The sequence below is a fragment of the Copadichromis virginalis genome, linkage group LG23, assembly GCF_057382275.1.
Source record: "Copadichromis virginalis isolate Kocher_CV1m ecotype Utaka linkage group LG23, C_Virginalis_male_GT1.1, whole genome shotgun sequence".
Lineage (NCBI taxonomy): Eukaryota > Metazoa > Chordata > Actinopteri > Cichliformes > Cichlidae > Copadichromis > Copadichromis virginalis.
Window position 1 is genome coordinate 44,763,529 of NC_140639.1, and position 23,289 is coordinate 44,786,817.

The window sequence follows — 23,289 nt, forward strand, 5'->3', positions numbered from 1 at the left end:
CTATTGCACTAACAGTGTAAATATGACAGAAAATAAGGTAAAGCGTTATTAGGTCCTCCTTTAGTTTCACCATATGGCACTACTCCCTGTCATTGGTGTGCATGTGCAGAATCTGGCTTTCTTTCAGCTACCGCCTGCACATGACATTAACTTTGGCAGTGATAGCTGCACAGGCACAGCAGCAGCCATGCTGTACATACACACAGTGTTTTATATGAAGACGTCAGGTTCATCACCATGATGCTTGAGGAAAAGTGCATTTGATCCCTCTCCACCTTTCTGAAGTTCTTTTGCTCACTGACCGCCTCCTCAGAAGTCTGACTGCTGCATTTCCCCTTTTAACCGAGATGAATTTCATATTGCTGTTTTACCAGTTGCCATGGTGAGACCGAGACTTGTTTCGTGTGTTTGTTTACTTGCATGTATGTGTCTGTGTACACCGCAGCAGTATTTCAAGGCACATCATCTGGCACTAAAGCCGGCTGTCTAATTTAGGGGGAAATGGGCTTCCGTCTGAAAAGCTTCCATATGACAGGCATTCATAATGTGTGTTTGCGCGTGTGTGTGTGTGTGTGCGTGTGTGTGTGTGTGTGTTTGTGAGTTAATAAAGGGATCATCCAGACCTTTGGCTGCAGGCTATTATGTTAATACAATCAATGGACAAAGAATTTCACTCATTTTATCTAAACACACATTTCCTCCTCTCCTCATCATTCTCTTGCTTCTCCTCCTCCTCTTCCCCTTTTTTTTTTGTCTGTTCACAGTCAGAAGATGTATTACGGCTTGTCCAACACACAGACACACACAGAAGGTCTTCCACCTGAGTCCCAGATTCTTGCTGCTGCTAATGCCCCCTTTACCTCACATTATTATGCATCTCTTTGCATAATGGCCCCTTCTCTCGCGCACACGCTGCCATCCAAAGATGGAGAATTCACTTTCTGACATTATATTAAAACTGCACACAGACACACATGCGCACACAGCCCTCATGACTAGCACAATATTAGCATACTATATACACACACAGGCACAAAGCCACTTCAACGAGTCAAGTAGCAGCCTTGCCCTAGCCATAGCTCTGATGTGCTTCACTTCCTGGCTCCCATTCAGAGGCATTAGAGCTCTCTACATTACAGAGACATGCTAATGATATCTGGTAATGCGCCACTGCAGCATTGACATGCAGAATGAGTTTGAACTCATACATGCATGCAAAACAGAGCGATAGACTGGTCTTGCATGAAGTCATGCTGACTCTTTTCTTAGTGTGTCTGTGGTTTTAAATGCTGTGTACGTTTGCTGGCTTGCATCGTTTTGATAGCCTGGATCAAACGTACGGCTGTTTGCCTTTTTCAGATTTCCGGGTGAGCATCTGTCAAATTCACGATTAGCTTGTCTATGTCAGTTATTGTACATATGGTTGTTTTTGTGTGTTTGACCAGCTTTCTAGCGCGTGCGTGTTGTGCTGCAGTGGTGGATGGAACGTTTGACCATTGAAATGTCGATTGAGTAAACAGCCTGTGTTTGTATGTGAAAACTGAGAGTCCAGAATGCAGATAATTGAAATTGTGTGCTCTCCCCATGTCTCTGCCTCCACACTCCTTCCTCCTCTCGTGCCCTCAGGGGCGGCTTGTTTAAAACCATTTGTATTGTCGCGATCTTGGAGCGCGTGCACTTGTATGCAGCTAAATTTGATGGTAAACGTTAGACTTAAGCTCCAATTAAGTTGGATGATGGTGTTTATGGTGCAATCACTGTGCTAAAACACCGATGCATCTCAAATTCCCCTCATTTGTACAAATCCTTAATAAAATCCAAAAATGTCTTGGATCAGGGGTGTCAAACATAAGGTCTGGGGGCTAGAATCAGCCCGCCAAAGACTCCAATCTGTCCCACTTGATGTCTTAGGCAGAGGGGCATAGATTTTAGACTTTTAACTTGTATATTCATGAGTTTTAGACCTTTTCCTGCCATTAAAGACCACCTCATTAATAGTATACCAAAGTAAATAAATAATAGATAAACAATGAGATGACAGAAATACAGATATATTTGAGATATATGTTTTTATGGTGGGTCCAAAGCATAAATTTTAATTATTACAGGACAGTCTGAGCCATTTTCTGTAATTTTACAAACCTGTTACTTACTTTTTAGTCCCAACATGTCACGCTAACAGATTTCTTCCATGTACTCCAGCAGTGTTTCAATATCATGTACAAAAACTGACACTGCTACATTTTTAAATGCTTTTGTCCAGCACGAGTCAATTTCCAGCTTCCAGTACAAAGGATGAAATGGTGAATATGATTAAAAAATAAGAGCTTCTTAGCACACCTCCTTATTATTATTATTATTATTATTATTATTATTAATATATCCTTTAGTTAAACATGTAGCCTCATTGAGATCAAGGTCTTTCTTTCCAGAGAGACCTCAACCAAAGAAACATGCAAGGACTGAAACAGCTACATAATAAAAGGCCACATTTTACATGATCACACATTCAGAAAGAAATCTACGAGAGTCGTTGCAGATGGACAAAAATCTAATATTGGGAGCAGAGTGCACCGTGCAGTGACCTGCAAGTCTGTATTGTGGTCAGGAACATAAGAAAATGAACATAGCATGTTTATTTTTTTTAATTGGCTCTCATGCCCTGTATGGAAATATCTGTATTCATCATGGGTTTTCTACATTTATTCACATTTCCCTTCCTCTGTAAGTAATTACAAAGAGCAGGCGATAACCTGTTATCCAGGAAAACAACGGAGAGACTTGGAGAAAGAAAGGGGGGGAGAAATTTAGCCGATTGTTTTTCTGCTGCGGTGTTTCAGTGAGGATGAAAAGTTGACCTGAAAATGCAGGGCTGTGTACCAATCCATGTGGAAACTGTCTTTGCCAATTTATCCGCCTAAGCATGTGGACGGCTTTAATCATTCGGTCACTTCCTGGTGATGGCCTCTCTGATGAGAAACACATCAACCGTCTTTTCAAATCATACTTTGAATTTCTTCTTCTTTTTTTCTTTACACGTGGCTGGCATGTTTGAAAGAACTGTACACACACACGCACACGCACATTTATCAAAGGGGTACAGCATCCACTTGGAGGCGAGTGTTTATGTTACCACATGTGGGGCATTCCACGACTCCTCGCTCTCTAATTTTTGTTTATCCTGAAACCTTAAGGCTGCACACGAAAGCACGTGTGCTTTGAATGCTTAATGTACATCAACAGAGTTAAATTACCACCGGACTACTGAAATATTACTGAGGTTAAACATGTAGCCTAAGGACATGTGTGGTCTGCACTGCAGGGTTTAGCTCCTTAAATAGGCCTAAAACTTTATTTATTCTTTCAGGTGACTTCCATCGAGGGCGTTGTGGGTTCGTCGTTCGGTGTTTGGGCCATTTTGATTTGTTTACTTACATTGCTCGTCCTGTGTTTCCTCACAGATGGCACCCAGAGGAGCCGACTCTCGCCCTGACCACCAGTATGAAGAAATAGACCGACAGTACCTCACACAGCCCAGGTGAGACAGCTGTGTGTGTGTGCGCCTGTTTTATTCTTCAGAGCAGGAAATGAAGGGCTAACTTTTTGCCACTCCCTCCCTTTGTGTCTCCCCCACTCTCACAAGCGCACACTCACACAGAGCGCAGCACAGACTAATCCTCTTTGGAGCTTATAATTAAATCTGGAGTGTTTGCCTTGGGAGTGTCTACTCATCCCAGGAATAGGACTGATCAGCTCTCCAGAGAGCAGGGCACAGGCAGAAGGATGTCTCTCCCACAGACACACACAATCGTGGAGGATGGTTTGCTCCCATGCAGGATGTATAACCTCTAGTGTGGGTTTAATGGAATTGCACATTCCTCCTGTTTGCTTAACCGTGCTCTTGTCAAGCTATATAGCACATATACATTTGCCCAACCACGCCAGAATATTCACTGTCTTATGCGTGTAAGCTCATGCTGAGCAAACGCCATTTTCGTGATGTTCGCGGCCCGGCAGCTAAGTGGAGCGTGGAGTGGCACTGCGCATGGAAAGCGAGAGGAGGAGAATGAGGAAAAGAGGGGACACCGGGATGGAGAGCAGGAGAGTGAGAAAAAGAGAACAGTCATTTCACGGGTTATTGCCCCTCCTGATATGACAGGCACCAGGGAACGCAGACATCAGCACCAGCTCTGGGGGTACGAGGCGCACTGAGAATCTGAGAGAGAGAAAGCAAAGGAGAAAGAAGGACATAACCAAGCTGCACAGGGATAGAGAGATAATCCAGCTGTAACTAGGGGGACAAACCCAAATGGAGGCAGGTTGAAGGAGATTTGAATGACCTTTGATAGACCAAAGCTTCCCTTTTATTGCACTGTGATAATCCATCAGTCAGGTTAGCAAGTAAAAGTAAAACAACTTTAAGTCATTTCAGCATCTTGGATGTGTAGATTTGAATCTCCTTGGATTTGGAGTTTCTTGTTTGGCAACACTAGAAATTTGAAGATGCTTTATTGGGAACGTGAGTTTATCGGGAAAGCGTGAACGCTGTCCCAGCCAAGGATGAAATATTCCAACAATTACTGTTTCGCAGCACATGATAGTGTTAAAAGTCTAACTCTCAGCTCATAGGTGGATAAATAGATGGATAGATATCATAGACTAAAACTATTCTGGGAAATCTTGAGTCATTCCTGAGTCACTCAGAAGTTCAAAATAATACTCGGGCAGGGAAAGCATCAGTTTATATGCCGGGATGTGGAAAATGGTGGAATGATCTCCGGCACCAGAGAAGTGGAGATGCAATATTGAATTGCTTCCAGCAATATTGCTAGCACAACTTCAGCTGTTCGCAAGCAGAGACAGCATGCTAACGCTAAGCTAGCTCAGAACCCAGAGTGATGATAAAGCTGAGTGCATGCTGACCCCAGCCCAGCAGCCAGAGCCTGAACTTCACAAGGTAACAGAAGCAGTGATGAGCAGTCTCGCTTGTAGCTTTATAGCCTCCATCTCTGTCTGCTCTACAGTAGAGTCGCTGTGATGATGTAATATGGCCTCAGGTTTATATTGTCAACTGGTAATTATGAGACAATGGGTTTCAGGTTGTTTTCACAGAGTAACACGAAAATAAAGTAACAAGTACTGTAACACATTACGTTTTCTGGCGAGTAATTAGTGAACATACTGGAGAAATGTGTCATACCTTACACTTTTTTTTTTTTTTTTTTTGAGTGAAATGCCAACACTGACCTTAACAAATCAGCAACCACATTTGATTTTAGTTTGACCAATCTCCCACTCAAGACCGCCCCCTTGTGCACATCTGGACTCCTTCCAGCACAGCTGCTATTTTTAGATTGCTTTTTGTGCAATTTCATCATGAACCTCAAACTTTCTCCGAGCCCAAACATCCATTTCTGCATCAACCTGACCTGACTTTGATCAACCTGACCTGACTTTGACGTTGCCCCTGTCCTACAGTGAAATTCGAGATAAATGGCCATTGTTTTGACACTGTGGATGGGGCCCAGCAGACGTCACAAACACACAAGTCCCTGGATCAGAATGAGTTGTCCGAGGAGTGATCTGAAAATAGCTGCAGCACTGCGCAAAGGGATGAACCTACAGAGGGAAACTGGCCATATTTTAATTACACAGATGGGCTGAGTCATTATAAATTGAGTATGTGGGTTTAGATGTTGGTCAGGCAAATCAAGCAATTTAAAGATCTTATGAAGTCTGGGAAATCTTACTATGTAATTATTCTCTATTTTCTGACATTTTTATTAAGGAAAACTTAATTAACCGATGATGAAAATAATCATTTGTACCGCCTTAGTGGTCTCTTGCTCTAAAATGTTTTTAGAGCATATAAATGATAATAACAGATGCTTTATATTAAAGTGGCCTCCATCAGATTCTCTGGCTTTCGTAATTAGACACAAACACAACAAGTGAGGTTCAAATAATGTTCATTACCTCGAGAAATTTCCCTCACTCTTATTTAACTTTCTTCATCTCCTCTTTGAAGTATTTTTGGGCCCAAGACCCATAGGATGTGATCCACTTGAAATGCATATGCTACAGTTAACACGCTTCTGGGGACATTTGAATCAGCAACAGAGCAAAAGAAAAAAAAAAAAGCCAGAGCAACAAAAGGCAGAGGAGAAGTGCCAGATAGAGTTTGAACACTATTCAGACTCACATGTTTGTGTTTTTGTTTCTGATGTTTCTGTAAAGATAAATCGCGGCTCCTCGGTCCCCAAGAATCCTCTGACTCTCTCTAGCATAAATACCAAGGCGAGAGGAGGAGGGGGGCACAAATATGTTCCGGAATGTGCTTTATTTTTTCTTTCCTCCTCCTCCTCCTCCCTCTTCTTCTTCTTCTTCTTTCTTTTCATCGTGAGGGGGAAAAACAGGAGAAAAAGGGAGAGCAGACACAGCAGTGAATTGAATGCATTTTTCAAAGTGGAGCTGAACTTTGTGCAAAATCCCCCCGGGGGCCGCCATTATTGAAAGCCATTTCCTCTCAAAATGAGTGCGGCTCCACCATTGGCCTGGCTCTCATTAGCATACATTTGGCCTGCCTTTGTGTGGAGCCGGCTGGGGCTGCAGCTGGAGGGGTGGGAGGGAAAGAGGTGAGTGTGTGGGTGTGTGTGCACAGATATTCCAGGAGATGTATAAAAGCATCTCACAGATGGGTGGATATGGAAAGGAGAGGTAGGAGTTAGGATCGGTGATGTGGAGGCATTAAGGGCTTCAGGTAGAAATTCAAATATTTCGCTTTCAGTCGTCGGTAACAGATTACAGTTTTCCAAATGAAAGCACTTAAGTTTAGAAGATGTTTCTTAATGTTTTTTCCAACTCTTGAATGTTTGTTGGCACTTTGTGGTTATTGTGTTGGGAAAATATGGGGCTTAGTGCTAAGGGCTACTGCATGGCAGCCAAGAAGACAAGCTGAAGTCTGGCAAAGAGGATTTGGAAAGAGGGCTAGAAATGGCAGCATCGAGAGGTTTGCCCCAGGGGGAGGATAGTGCTGCTTTTGGCTCTTACCGCCCTCTCCACCGGCCATTAACGCTGGGGTGCAGCTCGACCTCCAGATTGCCCCCCGTGCTTTGGGAGGCACACACACACGAATGCCCAACACACATGCGACCATATGGAGAATATTAACATCATTACCAATTCAAAGCAGCGGGTCACAGGCGCGACGACCCAGCCCCGGGTTATCCAATCAGAGTGCCTTCGTGACCCGTTTCCCCAAGGTGATTGGATTAGGTTGCCAGGTTGGCGTAGCAACGTTTATCTCCAGGGCTGATAATTGGCTGATTAATGTGCAGCCGATGGCCAGAGAGTCAAGAGAGCACAGGGCTTCAGTCAGGAACCACAGTGAAGCTTCTCTCACATGTGAACAATGGAAATTATCCACTGAGAAGGACACAGAGGTTGGGCAGTATGTTAAAAACTGTCCATCTGGCCACAATAACCCCAACAGTGTATTTGTGGAGGTGTGTGTGCCTCCCTTCCCTCACCAAAGGAAAACCAATAAAGGGCACCTCGTTGTCTCTTAAATGATCAAACAGGTGAGGGTAACATATGCTGCAAAATGGTCAGGGAACAACCTGTAACATGTGGTAGAGCTGAGCAGAAACTAGCAACAGTTGGACATAAGAATGTAGACATTTGTTCTACACTTCTTAGTAAGTGTAGGAGGAAGACGAAATTAAACGACCAAATTCAAACAACATTCACCGGTGTGAGACATGTTGGACTCATGAAGACCTCGAGCAAGTTCATCTCTCTGCACCTGTGTTTGCACTTAGCCGTTCTAAGGAGGTCCTCATGCTTGAATACTTGACAAGTGACTGAATCCTGTATGCTCTTAACAAGCACTCTCTGCTCCTCCTTAAAAACCAGGGGCCAACTTCTTGATTGTCCTTAGCATGCTGAGTATCCGCTGCTATGTGGGAAAGTGTCCCTTAAGGACTCTCAACTGACCCTCATGAAAAGTGCACATGCTCTGTTCCTGGCTTTACAGCCTCTTGGCTTTCTCCACCACGTTTCAGCACTTTTCACTCCGGTTATGTCCGGTTATTGTTGTTTTTTTTAACAAAGTACTGCACAAATGTCTTGTGCAAAACTTTAGTTTTTTTTTTAATTGTTTGTTGAAACGCAAGTCCTGTAAAAATTATGTTCCTCCTTCCTGTTGTCTGATTTTTGCAAGTTTTTCTCACTTGCATGCTTCAGGTCATCAAAAAATGTTTTTATATTAGACAAAAATAACCCAAGTTACTACAAAATGCTGTTTTTATTATTATGATTACATTTATTAAGGGAAAATAAGTAATTCAAACCTACAGGTGGCCTTGTGTGAAAAAGTAATTTTCCCCTAGAACTAATGACTTGTTGGGCCACCCTTGGTAGCGACAACTGTATTCAAGCGATTGTGATAGCTGGCAATGAGTCTTTCACATCACTGTAGAGAAATGCTGGCCCATTCATCTTTACAGAAGTGTTGTAATTCACCCACTGGAGGGTTTTCAGCATTAACAGCCTGTTGAAGGTCATGCCACAGCAGCTTAATCAGATTTAAGACTATAACTCCAAAAAACGGTGTTTTTTATTTTTTGAGTTATTCCGAGGTGGACTTGCTGGTGTGTTTTGGATCATTGTCCTGCTTCATAACCCATGAACTGCAGGACAGACTGATGAATTTCAGTGACTTTGTTTCTCAACAGTATCTGTGGCACGATATGTTGCTTTTTGAGATCTTTTTGCTCTACTTTACTTTGTCAGACAGGCTCTATTTAAGTGATTTCATGATTTAACAGTATTCAGGCCTGGATGTGACTGGTAGATTTGAGCTCAGCTTTTCAAAAAAATGGATAATCACAGCTAATTCATCATTTAAGAAGGAGGGCAATTGTTACTAGCAGCGTGTCACAAAACATGTTTGTTTGTTTTTTTGTCCAGTCTCTAAAAAAGGCCAATGATAGATAATGAGTATCTTTGCACTCATTTCAATAAATTGCTGCATTTATTTCCCATTTCCCCTGCAAGCTATAAACAAATGAGGGCTGGCTCAAGTGCTGAGCTAAAAGTACTGTATTAAACAATTGTCACATTTAATCACTTATTTCTGCCGCACTGTTATTTCTCCAGCTGGATATAAAACCTTCGAGTCCCGCGTCTCACACAGTCGCTCTGCAAGTGTATTATCATTTTACTGCAGTAATATTGTTAGCGCCTGAAGTTTTTGAGCTCCTGATGAATTTATACGGCCTTTTCAAGGTCAGTGGAGAAATGATATTTGTTGCTGTCCCTTCTTTATTAAACCTCAATTCAGCATCTGCCAGCTTCAGGAGTGATCACCTGTGTCCCACCCGCTGCCGTCCAGCTGTCGAATGACTCACTTTAAACTTCTCTAACTCATTTAAAGTATATTGTCTCCATAGGTCATTTCATTCCTCGGGTTCTAGAGAGTTCTTATTTCCGCTGTGCTTTTTTTCCTGCATTTGCCCCATAACAGCTGGTAATGGCTCAGTAACCGAGACGATTGGTTTAGAAGTTTGTGCGGCCCACCCCTCCCTCGCTTTATTGTTAAATAATACCAATAAATAAGCAGCCCAAGAGTATGGAAAGGTGTGTGTGTGTGTGTGTGTGTGTGTGTGTGTGTGTGTGTGTGTGTGTAGCACTGTGCGGGATTATTCGACTGATTTACCAAGAGGTGCACTGACCCTTCCCTTTTTTAGGGGGCCTTTAAGACGGAGTGGGCCCATTGGTGTGCAGAGGCAGAAATGTTTGTCCCGCTAACAGCGTTTGCGCTCAGACACGGAAAGCTGTAATGGAATCAGCAGCAGGAAATGAAGGGGCTTTAACCAGCTCTGTCGCACGCTCAGCCGAGGCACCGGCGGCTCTACCTGTTTACAATAACTCCACTTTTTCAGCTTTTCCCCCCTGATTCCATCAATCCTTTTGTCTGCATTCTTCCGTCACTTCTGTTTATACGTCTCTCACTTCTCTTTGTTTCTCTTCTGTTTTTCCCATCCCTCTCTCAGGCCCTGCGCACGAAGGGGGGAAATGAAATCATGGCATTATAAATAAAACAAAAGATATATACACTTTGATGCCACAGCGGTGCCTGTAAGCTCGGTGAGAAATACAAAGTCTGTCATGTACGAGTCTGTGTGACATTTAGTCCGCAAATGCAGACGGACAGGCGGGAGTCACCGTGAATTCAAATGCTCTCCTCTTTACTCAGAATAAAAGGGAATGCAATCCAGTGGACGCACTGATAGGGCTAATAGAGAAATGTGCTGCAGAGGGCCTAAAAGTTTCTGTGTTTAGTTAAAAAGAAATCCCACCTGCTTCTGCCATCAAGTGTTGCTTTACTGCTTTCCCCCTGCACGTCTCTGTTACCCTGCAGTACTGTCCAAGAACTAAATCCAACCTTTGACTGCCTCAGTAATAGCTTCTACTTTTGCTGCCATGGGAAATTGACTGTTTTGGGTTTTTTTTCTCTGGAGCAGCAGCAGCTAAATGCTTTGGATTTCAGACGAATAAATGATAGAGCCCAGAAACATGACATCACCGTCACGATGAACAGGGGCACCGAATGTTGCTGCGACTTTTACCAAAGCGCCTGTTCTTAGTTTACATACAGCCTGTTGTGCCTGCTGCATCTTGTCTCTCCTCACCTTCTCATTGCTAACCCCAAGGTCCCGTTCTGCACCTGGACCCACCGTTACCTGTCACCGATACTGTACACACTCCTACTCCCCCCGGCCACCCATCCTCACTATATAGCAGCAGCGAGTGTAAACACGGGTCCATTTAAATAAAGCACGTGCGTGCAGGTGAGAGGCAATTTCGACCGCTGTTGTTGACATAGGCTGGTTTGATTAGCAGAGCTGCCTCAGCAGCCAGGACCAGAGTGGCTAATGGTTTCCTGTGCTGCGGGCCTGCTCTGTGTCGAACACTCAGCTCAGCACAGTGCCATTAGCGCTCCCACTCTGCGCACGTGCATGTGGACGAGGATGAATTTGGAGACTCTGGCAAATGCATCATACACTAATGAATATGTCAATCTGCTAAATATACTGTATTACATCCTTTAAATAAACAATCTTTACAATAACTGATGACCGGTCTGTTCGGACCAGAGGAAATAGTTTGGCTAAGGTCTCAACTTATCATAAAGAAACCTGAGAACGCAGGCACAGATGTCACTGCCTGATTTAAAGCCATTTCGGTCTGTTTGGGGTCTTATTTCTTCTAATTCTGCTGCTACCTCTGCAAATTATGACACAATAAACATTTTTACCCAGAAAAAGTGTGCGCAGACATTCATACGAATGACTGTGTGCGTGGGTGTGTTTGGCAGTGAGATGCAGCAGCTGGGTTTTTTTTTGTTCTTTCTTTTTTTTTAACAGAGCAATTAATGTATTTTGCATGCAACTCATGCCTGTTTGTCATCATTTGACTAACAGGTGAGCGCAAAAACCGGCAGATGTGCGAGCATATGTATCTGCATGCTCCCCTCATCTTCGCTATCCGAACATTAATAGATTCAATGTGCAAATGTCAGTCAGCTGACTTTTTTGTGAGATTGTGTCTGAGAGTTTGCAGACACTAACAGCCGTGTTTTCAGGAGACTGAGGCGTTACTTTGGCTTTCACTGCCGTCTTTTTGGTTCACGTCCCCTCAGTGAGAAGGGTCAGTGCAAAATAATCACTTGTAGTCTATGATGAATAGTTCCTCAGGCAAGTCACCTGTACAGTTCTATAAAGGACTGTGCACTTGGGGTGATTTGGTAAAAATTTCAATTGTTAAGAAAAAAAACCAGCCAGCTGCACGCAGTTATTTGTCCAGCTTGTATTGATGAAAACTGGCTTGTGGCTTATTGTGAGTTGAGAGCGGCGTCCTTGGCATTCTCGTGTTGAGAATAGGAGTTTCTGAGATTCTGTGAATACCTTACCACGTAACCCTGAAACAGAAGAGGTGCAGTTCCTTTTCCTTCTTTTTTATTACTCATAGATTTGTGGTTAAATCAGAGACCATATCTGGGGTGGGGGGTGTAAAATTGTGGGCTGTTCCATAATAGTTTACAGCTTTAAATAACAGAGGCCTCCTTTTATGGTATTTTATGATTTCTGAGAAAAGTACGCATTAGCGTAAATTATGCAAAACTTGTATTTCTAACTACTGTCCTTGGAGTTCACACCCTTTTTGTCCTTTACATAATACAAATTTACATTGAGTCCTTAAATTTACCTTTATTATCTACATGTTTTAAAGGTTATTTGTGATTAATGCAAATGTTATTGTACACAAGAGTGCTGTTTCTCCAACTTTAATCATATTTTTTGCCTTTTGGAGTCGGAGTGCGCGCGTGTCTGATATACACACATGGCTGTTTTCCAGCTGTTTAGTGTACAGCACTTATGACAAATGAGGGAGAGCAGGATGGTGAAAGTATGGGGGGTCTAATAAGGCACTGGCAGTTGGGGGTGTTAATAATTTCCTCCTTCCGCTTCCTAGGGGCAGGTGTAGGATAACCCCCTCACGCGCCTACCCCCATACACACATTCTTCGCCATCTTACGGCAGAAGCGATGTCTAAATGGCCACACTCTCTCACAGTCCCTCATGGATACTCCTGTTTTTCTTTCACTGCAGAATATGTAATCATATGCACTCCCAGCACAAATTCACATGCATAGCTATGGATGTAATATCCACTCTATCATTTTCTCTGTCTATCTCACACACACACTCACGCACACTCTCAGGCTCTCAGAGGGTGGTTGAGAGTGTGGTATATGGTGATGATGTTCTCAAAGTGTGAGTCAGATGAATTAGATGGCGTGTCATTACAGCTTTCCACTCCCGTGGTCCCCGTGGTTCACATCACACCTTGCACTGTTGCTCTATATAGACCTCAGAGGGACAGACGGGTGTCTCATCTGTCTCTCTGCCTGTCTCCTGCTAAACATAGCCTGTCTTTTTTTTTTCTTTCAACGCAGACAGCCTTTTTCCACCTCACTTTACGCTGTCTCCATTTTCTCAAATTGTGAATGTATCACATTTGAAGAAAGTAACATTAAAATTAGATACAGTGTTTTGCTGGATTTCTAAATGGTTTCCACTCTTGTTCAAATAGAGACAACAGTCCTGTCCATACAGGAAGGGGGAAACAATTCATTGCTCTTGCTTTTTTTTTCACTTTGTATTGCATGAATTTGCCTCCTTTTCAGTTCCGCCTACTAGCAGAAATCTGAAAAATGAATAAAAGCTGCAGTGTCATGTTTCTTGGAATGCATGTGCAACAGGGTGAAGAACCCAGAACCATTTTTAGGCTGCCTAACTAAAAAAATAACAAACCCAAAGTCTGATGAGAGGAAGCAAATGCGGTCAGTAAAACAGGAGGCGCTATAAGCAGGAAGAGTGGGGAAACTGTGGTATCCCGACACTCAGTATACGTGTGTGTACAGCACGCAGTATGTCACTGATGTATAGAGATAGAAACATCCAAATGTCAGTTTTAGAAGTGCTGCAAGGTGAAAGCATTGTGACAGTGTGAAGCTTGTATATGGCTGAGATATAATTATGAGTAACATCAGGATGTTTGCAAGTGTCTCGACTAACGTTAGCAGCTTGCTAATTTAGCTTTTCAAGGCTAACTAGACATAAATGAGGGTGGAGACGAGAGGTGGCACACCATACAACCAGTGGCGAAGCTCCTTAGTGGATCATGCACATACCAAGACAACTGAGGTTTTGAAGTCGCTTGACTGCTAACCATTTGACGTTACTTTTTTGCTATTTTAGACATGGGACAGTAGAGGGTTAAGTCAGAGGTCGACAGCCCCTCAGCCCTTTAGTCCCTCAGCTGTTGCTCGTGCAAGCTTTAAAGAAAAAACAAAAAAAACTAATGTGACATCCACGCCCCACACATGTGCAGCTCTTTATCTCCCCATTTTCTTTGGTAGGAGGGGCTAAAATGCCTATTTTGACACTCTTTTGGTGTTGAAGATTGCCAGCCCCTAGAGGAAAAAATGTGTATTCCCCAACCAGTTGGCGAGTGTTTCTAAAGTTGATGTCGGTCACTCTGAATCAGCTGCTAAAGCCTTAGATAGGCCTAGAAATTGTTCAGTGACACCCCAATAACCACCAGTCGCTAATGAAAAATATGCATTCCCTGACTGGTTGGCGAAAATCTTCTCGTGATTGTTTGGATCTCTGGCGTCACCAATAGTTCACATGAAACACACCAACTTCTCTGCTTTTTACTACCATTCAGCTAGTAGCTACCAAGTGTTTGTAGTAAAGTCTGTGTCTTCCATGCAAACTGCACACATGTGTATCTACTAGTGACCAAAGCACTCACAAGGAGGATTTTGGTGCAGTACTCTGTTTGGCCAGTTTTGCCTGATAGCAGCCAGCAGCCTCTAGAAACTTGTCCATGTAGGCTCTCAACCGTCCAAGATATGTTAAGCTTAATTATTTGAAATGATGGCAGCTGGACTTCTTTTTGGTTCGGGAAGACGTTTGGCCTCTCATCCAAGAGGCTTCTTCAGTTCAGAAACAACTGATGGATAGTCCCAAGTATTTAACCCCATGTGGGGGTCATTTTCTTCGAAGGGGCCCTGAGGCTTGTTGACCCACTATTAAATCATGCGAGTCATCACAGCCGAGGTGTGAAGGCTCTGTAAGACATTGCTCTGTCCCATCATCATATGAGCAGTTGGGGTCACTTGAGGCAAATTATGAGCAACCAATGGCCAAAAAGTCTGGGAAAGCAAAAATAAAAATGGACTTTTAAGTTATTTGCCTCATTAAAAGTGTCTGTTTCTTCTCCACTTGTGGTCGTTTTTAGAGTAGGGGGTATAATAAGTAATAAATAAGGATAACATAATGACAAATTGTACAAATAGATCAAACGTGACTTGGCACACTGTTAAATGTCATCTGTAAGTTACTGAGGCTACTGGCAGCTTAATAATATCACTGCTACCACATTCAGTGGTAATAACAGCAGCCTGGCATGTACTAAATCACTCTTGAAAGTCTCCCATTCTCCTTTGTGACATTCATTCAGACCTGTTTATTTGTTCCACGTCGCAAGTGGAAAACTCTCATTTGCATGTGATGTTTTAATTTTATTTTTTTATTTTGACATTTCTAAAGTGTGTGTGAAACTTTCCTGACAGCTGAATGGAAACACACCTACTGTCTGCTTGTCTCTCGTTGTCATAAGCTCCTTTCAAGCCAGATTAGCAGTGCTGGCAGAGCCCCTCTAATTGTCATTACCGACAGCAAACAACATTTTAATCCAGCAGGAATCTGCCATGTTTGGCATGTTTGGGTTTGTTTTGCTTTGAAATAAGTCAAAAGTAAGAGCTATGGAGGAAATTTCCCCTTTGTCCTGACTGAGCTGCAGCACAGGCATTATGCCGTTAGCGTGAGACGGGTTAATCGGTACACAAGAAAATCATTTTACATCTGAGTTAATGCAAGTTGTGTCTAAAACTCAACATTGTTGGCCTCTATTTTCTGTTTTTAGGCCTCACATTTCTTTTTCCGTCTCCCCGTATTCATTTGCTACGTTGCACACAAACAGGCCCATGAAGTGCGTTACATAAGTTATCAAGTAAACAGGGATCTCATTCTGACGCTTGGAATGTACAAACACGACCATGCACCCTTCTCTGGCTCGCGCTCTCTCGTTCACAATATTTTATTTAGCTCCACTAAATTCAATTATAATTCATGTGAAATTCAAATGTTGCATAAATCCAAAGTTGGTTGAGGACATTTCAGGTTACGACCACCCACAAAAACTCATACGGAGTTGAAGACGTCCACTCCCGTCCGTCTCCCAACCAGGCTGGAGCCAGCTGTGCGACCCAGGGATGAGAAATTCCCTAAGGGTCACCGAGGCCCATAGAAGCCCTAATCCCCCAGCTGCTTGACCGGACACACACACGGATACATGCTGTCAAATGGTGGTAGACAGTCACGTCATTACTAACACATCTATGTTTGCTTACATACAGTGCTTTCACAGCCTTAGAAGTAAAGGGTTTAACCAGTGTCCTTTACTGGTGTTGCCTGATTTCAGGTCTAATTGCCTGAAACCAGCAACTTTGTCATTATTAGGGGTTCAGTCAGTCATTGGAATGAGCAGTACAATTTGCCAAAGCACTTATCAATAAGTTGGTTGGTGCTAACTTCTCTGGAACTGCTAATACTAGTCCTGTTCACTTCTATGTACAGGGTGGGCCATTTATATGGATACACCGTAATAACATGGGAATGGTTGGTGATATTAAAGTCTTGTTTGTGGCACATTAGTATATGTGAGGGGCAAACTCCTCAAGATGGGAGGTGACCATGGTGGCCATTTAGAAGTCGGCCATCTTGGATACAACTTTTGTTTTTTCAATAGGAAGAGGGTCATGTGACACATCGAACTTATTGGTAATGTCACAAGAAAAACAATGGTGTGCTTGGTTTCAACGTAACTTTATTCTTTCATGAGTTATTTACAAGTTTCTTTTTGTTCACAGCCATTGACATGTTGAAGAGGTTAACACGTGAGGAGCGGATCTAAATTGTGTTGATATGTGGTGAAAGCAGTAACCGGGTCATTGCAGCAGATTTCCATACAAGACACCCTACGAGACCACCCATCTCCCATGCTACAGTTAGCAAACTGCTTGCTAAGTTTCATGAAACTGGTTCAGTGTTGGATTTGCAAAAATGTGGATGCAAGAAACCTGTCACTAATGAAGAAACATCAGTGGCTGTCCTAGCTTCATTCAGCAAGAGCCCACAGCGTAGCACTCGCCGCATGTCACTGAGAGTGGCATTAGTCAAACATCCCTCCGGCGGATATTAACTACTCACAAATGGCACCCTTACAAACTCCAGCTACTGCAGCATCTCAACGAGGATGACCCAGATCGGCGCACAGAATTTGCAGAATGGTCAAAACAAAAATTGGAACAGGACCCTCAGTTCACGCAGAAGATTTTGTTCAGTGATGAGGCAAACTTTTATGTGAATGGTGAAGTTAACAAACAAAACCACCGCTATTGGTCTGACACTAACTCGCATTGGATGGATCCCTCCAAGACTGTTGGAACAACAAAAGTGATGGTTTGGTGTGGTATATGGGGTATAACGATAGTGGGTCCATTCTTCATCAGTGGAAACCTCAAGGCCACTGGATATTTGAAATTGCTACATGATGATGTGTTTCCCTCTTTATGCACTGAAGCTGGCACGTTCCCTGAGTTTTTCCAGCAAGATGGTGCACCACCACATTATGGGTGCCAGGTCCGAGCATTCCTAGATCAACAGTTTCCTGGAAAGTGGATTGGTCATCGTGAGCCAGTTGAATGGCCCCCAAGGTCTCCCGATCTGACCCCCTTAGACTTTTATCTTTGGGGTCCTCTGAAGGCAATTGTCTATGGTGTGAAGATACGAGATGTGCAGCACTTGAAACTACGGATACTGGATGCCTGTGCTGGCATTTCTCCTGCGGTGTTGCTATCAGTGTGTGAAGAGTGGGAGAAGAGGGTTGCACTGACAATCCAACACAATGGGCAGCACATTGAACACATTTTATAAGTGGTCAGAAACTTGTAAATAACTCATGAAAGAATAAAGTTACGTTGAAACCAAGCACACCATTGTTTTTCTTGTGACATTACCAATAAGTTTGATGTGTCCCATGGCCCTCTTCCTATGGGAGAAAAAAAAATAAAATGTTGTATCCAAGATGGCCGACTTCTAAATGGCCACCATGGTCACCACCCATCTTGAGGAGTTTGCCCCCTCACATATACTAATGTGCCACAAACAGGACTTTAATATCACCAGCCATTCCCATGTTATTACGGTGTATCCATATAAATGGCCCACCCTGTAGATTCATAAAAAGGTAGCTCTGTGGTGTATACCGCTACGGAGCAGGGGTAGCAGGCCATCCCAGCATCCAAGAGAACTCTATCGCTCCTACTTGAACTCTTAGAAAATGGACATGGCAGAATGAGATAATTTAACTATTTAGCTTTTAAAACTTTATACAGCTATAAATATTAGCACTGAAAATAAATGGATGTCAGCAAATCCAATTTTAGTGTAGCACTAAAGGGTTACTGTGATATTTGTTTGTTCTAATACTGCTTTGGCCTTATCTTAAAGAGGACCGAGGTGATTACATTTCCTGAATTGCTACTAAGCAGAGAGGTTATATAGGCGATGGAGAGACAAGTAAAGCCTAAAGGAGAAGAAGAGAAAGATGAATATGCTCGTCTGAAAGATGTGGAAATTGAAGATCGCAGAGGGAGGGAAAAAATAAGGAGCGATGAAAGAAGAACGGGGAAGCCAGCGGTGGTTCCTGTCTGTTTGGGTGGCCCTGAGCTGGATTGAGGACCCAGGTGTTCTCCCCCCTCTATCCACGTATCGCTCCATTCCTTCTCATCGCCTCCCCTGGTGGCCTTCGCCATTTAATCTGGATTAATGAGGAGGTTGACCTTCGGCTCGCTTCCTCTCTGTCTATCCTTTTCCATTCCTGCCTTGCAGAGCTTTCCAAGCAGGACTACGTTGTTTTTACCCACATTTTATTTCTGCTTCTCTCTCCCCCATGTCTTCATTTCATATTGTTTCTTTTTCTACTTCTCTGAATCTTCTCTCTCCTCTCTCTCTTTTCAACCCTATTTTGCTCTTTATCTCAAGCCTTGGCAGTGCAAGTCTTTGTGCATGTGCAACTCCATCTTGGCTCTACTGACTGACAAAGCAGTGCTGTTCATTGTTGGGACCACCTGTGTATCCTGTCGCACTGCTCTGTTTGGGTGGTCAAGCCTCGCAGCCCACGCTGTACTGATATACGGACACACACTTAGAGAAATTCACGTCACCGCAGTCCATGAATATCCTCATGGGAAGTCTGCAAAGGCACAAGTACAGACGCACACTCACTCACAACCAAGCTGTGCGCTACCCAATCTGTGGTGAGTGAGTCCTTCTAATTGGCCAGTCAACAGGTGCCGAGCTCGACTCATGGGAGTGGACAGAGGAGACGGAGGGATATGATTACAGAACAAGGGAAAGGCTAAGCTCAAGGCTTCTGTATAATAACTGCAGCAGGAGCCAGTTTTGAAGGGTGGGAAGTAAATATCTAAATCTGTTTGGCTGTTCTGTGTTGCTGATTGATATACCACCAGAGCATTTTGAACAATAGCCAGCACTGTGCTGCTCATGTGGCGGTCAGAGCAGTTCTTAAAGTAGCAAGTAGCAACATGTTTTCCATAATCAAGGAAGGAATTATGCCAGTGTTATAGTTTTCAAACTAGAGTGCATCATGTTGTGCCCACCTAGGTCCAAGTGTCATAAGTTTGTCATGTATATATTTCGTCATAGAGGCTGAACTACAGGCTCTGTGGAGACATATGTGCCTGCCAGTTATGTTGTTACCCCATGGTCTTGACCGTGTAGACCAAGGGTGGGGGAACTCCAGGCCTCAAGGAACAGTGTCCTGCAGCTTTTAGATGTGTCCTTGATCCACTTGGCGTAGACACTAAACTATGAGGGCATCAACTTTGCATCCCTGCTCCAAGAACACTGTGCAAATTAAGACAAAGAATAACAACTACAACTTTGTTTGTGATGTCCACACAACGAAAGTATCAAATACAGCCTACTGTATCTCAGTCTGAATCAGATTATTAATTTTCTTTGGCAACACACACTACTGATCTATGTACTGCCTCGTCTCTCTTGTCATGTCTTTGTTGAACTCACTGAGTAATTACTCACTGTGTTGGATGGAAAAGCACACGTAAAAAAGGGAGTGAACTCTGGATTTGATAACTAGTAGACTCTCTATTATCAGTAACAGCTTCAGTCAGTTTCCCATCAGTCTTGCACAATAATGAGGGGGAATTCTGGGTTATCAGTTTATCAGTATTTTTGGGATGTATTGATTAAAAAGCCTTTGTAAGGTCATGTCACTGCATCTAATCCAGGTAAAGGTCAGAACTCCGGTAGAACTTTCTTCTATCTCTTGGGTCGTGCATCTTGTGGCTTTACACAACTTCTGTTAGTCTTTTCTTTTTGAGTAAAATCCCTTGGCGTAATGGTGATTCTGAAACCTTTGCAGCTTTTGTCTAATCCATCCACAGAACATGCTCCAGATCTTTGCATAACGTCTCCCACATGGACTGATGAACACCTAGGTCATACCTTTAGCTGATGTAGCGTTTTTAATGCTTCTTTTAAGGTATTGTGAAAGAAGTTGGGCTCAAGACATTGCCCAGTATTTAGTGAGAGTGCAGCTTTGTCAATAACTACCTCCTTAATGGGAACACGTGACTCAAGGTAACTTTTGAGACGTCTTTAGCACAAAGGTCCTTATGTAATCCTGAGTACTGATTTCTAGTAAAGGCATGTTTTGATCTAGAAATTGTGACTTAGATGAGCCACATTTTATAAGTAATCAATGTGAAGAATCCTGGAAGTTCCAAAGGATTTTTTGCAGCATATGAACATATGGTAAAAATGTGTAGTTTAAATGAGCTCATGTAGTATATTAAATTGTTCGGAAAGCAGAGATGTTTGCCAAAATGACTTTTATATAATTTGAATGCCAAAACGTATAATTTAAGATGTTGACAGTTCTCTTGCACCTCACCACTTTTATAAATAGGAGAGTTTCCCTTACAGCTAGGCTGCTGAAGACCTGACTTTTAGATTTGCTTACTCGCTCTAGCTTGACTTGTGTGTCACTCACCACTGGAAACAGCACATAAGACGGAAAACATTTGGACCCGAATGAAAGGTGATCAGCCCTCCCTTTTCTTTTCTCCTGTGTGTCTCTCTTTTTTCTCCCCCCCCCCCCCTCTCTCGCACTTTCTCTCTAGTTCCCTCTCCAGTCTCACTCTCTCTCTCCTTCCGTCTCCCCGAGCCCCGCGGGTCGCCTTACCCTGGGGTTTAGCCCCTAATCACCCACAGCTAGTGGGGAGGGAACCGGAGACTTCCAGCTGGCTGCCTCGTTATTGCAGACCTGAGGGACACACATACACACATTCCTGCACACACGAGCTAAAAACACACACACACACAACCTCATATATGCTTACCAAGGCATTTGCTGTTATCTCTTGGCATCTCTCCATCCACGGCCTCCCCCCCACAAGTCATTCCTGCCAAGGCCGCAGCCTCGCCACATAAACTGAATAACAGAAGGCGGCTTACCACAAAGGAGGCCCAAATCTCTGGCACGTCCACATCTCCAAACCAGTTTAAACTAGTCTTAAATGTTGACATCTCTAGCCTGTTAACCATACATCTATATTTGTATGTAAAATGCATGTGTCTGTCCTGACTGTTGGCGTCTAACAATCCTGCAGCCAGGACTCGAACAGAGTTCTAACACCAACCATCTTTTTCCTTTCAGGAGGGATCCATATGATTACCCCACCCACTCCAGACCTGTGCCAAGAGATTCCGGCCCCAACCACTATCAGGACGCTCCAGGTGCGAGTAACTCGGGCCGTTTGCCAATCCCTCAGTTGAGCACCCAGCAGCCGCTCAACAATCCCCGCTACCACCCCTCTTCCCAGACAGGACAGCAGCACCGTGCTGCCTTAAGACAGGACGTCCCTCCGTCACCCTCCGCGGGTCAAAGAGGGCGCCAGTACTACGACACTGTAGGGAGAAGAGACGGATACCGGCAAGCCAGCCCCGGCCGCTACACCAGCCCAGAGAGAAACCCTGCCGTCAAGGAGCGTTACAACAGCCCCGACCGCTATCGCTACGGTGACGAAAGACAGCCTGACCCAAGACGGAAGAATCCCATGATAGGCGCGGTTTAAAACCGTGCAAATGCAAGTAACATAAACAGAGCGTGTTTGTGAAACATATCAGCTGTCACCTGGGCCGCCAGTGTGCATCAGTGAAAATTTTGCCATATTGATTCATGTAATCAGAAGCTGTAATGCAAAAAAAAAAATAGGGCTTGTTTTTTTGAGAAAGGGAGATTTGTGTGTTGCGTGTTTGTTTCCAGCTGCATGTATCTATTTGCTGGTGTGTCGCGGTGTATAAGAAGGGGACACAAGATTTTATGATGTCGAAATTAAATGAAGTTAAATATATTATATAGAGTAAACTCCGTGCCAAACGTATACAATCAAGTATATTGAAAGCTATGAAAGCAGAGCTGACTCGCATTTTGCACATGCTGATCAAGCTGAAGGAAATTAAAGAGGGATCACCTTGACCCGTCAGACTGCTCCAGCACAGAGAGACGGGAAGCTAAAGTGGACAAACAGGAAAAGGAAGTAACACCCCCTTCTTCTTGTCCTTGATGTTTAGTCGCTTGGACTTCCTTTACATTCTGCTAACACACTGCTTCGTCTGTTTTTTTTTGTTTTTTTTTTGTATTTTTACCTTTCCTTATCTGGACGTGGCTTACTCCGTGCTCATTAACTGTGTAACTGAATTTGCATATAAGATAAGTGATATTTTTGTAGCGCTTCTAATAAAATGTATAAATCTCGATCTGCTGCAGGCTCTTATGGTAAGCTCCTTGTAACTCGTGGAAGACATTAATGAAACATTTTATCCTTTTAACATATCACCGCTAAGAGTCACTGCACTGAAAACGAATTGTGTCAATGGTGGTTTGATTTAAACTTGCTGTCAAATAAGTGCACAACTTCTTTTTTTTTTTTTTTTGTACAACTATTTTCCATTAAATATCTTGATAAATATTCTCAGGCTGTGCCACGTCATTTCATTTCATCACATTTCTGCTTCATTTCACCTGTTAGCTAGAGTACGCGTGTATGAAACACTCAGACTAAGACAACACCATGAGTCATGACTTTAAAAATTCATTATAATATCCAGCTTAATGTCTCTGAGCACAATCTCTAGATAAATTTGCCCTGTGAGATGACTGATAAGAGTAGCCAGCATTCCGATAATGACTAAATCATCTTCAACAATTAGAGGCAGGGAAATCTCCACTGGAAAATGATTACTGCCCAATTTGCTCTCAGAAATAAAGATGGCACTGATTGGTGAAATTAGACTTGAAATGGGGAATAATTAGTGTGGAGAAGGCTTTTTCTATCAGTTTAGGTTTAATTAGCATCGAGGCCCATAAGGACCGGGCCTCTCTGCGTTCCCCTGACCCTCTCCTGTCTGAACTGGAATAGACCTCCAAACAGACGAGCACAGGCAGATAAAAGCTGATCGATCCTTCTCTTTAAACCAGTTT

General features: G+C 43.3%; 1 protein-coding gene across 1 annotated transcript in view; it reads left to right on the top strand.

The window, feature by feature from the left end:
• pard3ba (par-3 family cell polarity regulator beta a) overlaps positions 1 to 22,779 on the top strand; it is a 210,138-nt gene extending 187,359 nt beyond the window's left edge. Inside the window, exons 23-24 of the mRNA XM_085449975.1 lie at positions 3,462 to 3,538; positions 21,463 to 22,779. Of these exons, the coding sequence (XP_085306101.1) occupies positions 3,462 to 3,538; positions 21,463 to 21,880 (495 nt within the window). The 3' untranslated portion in view covers positions 21,881 to 22,779. The remainder of the gene's footprint in view (positions 1 to 3,461; positions 3,539 to 21,462) is intronic.
• Positions 22,780 to 23,289: the final 510 nt, after the last annotated feature.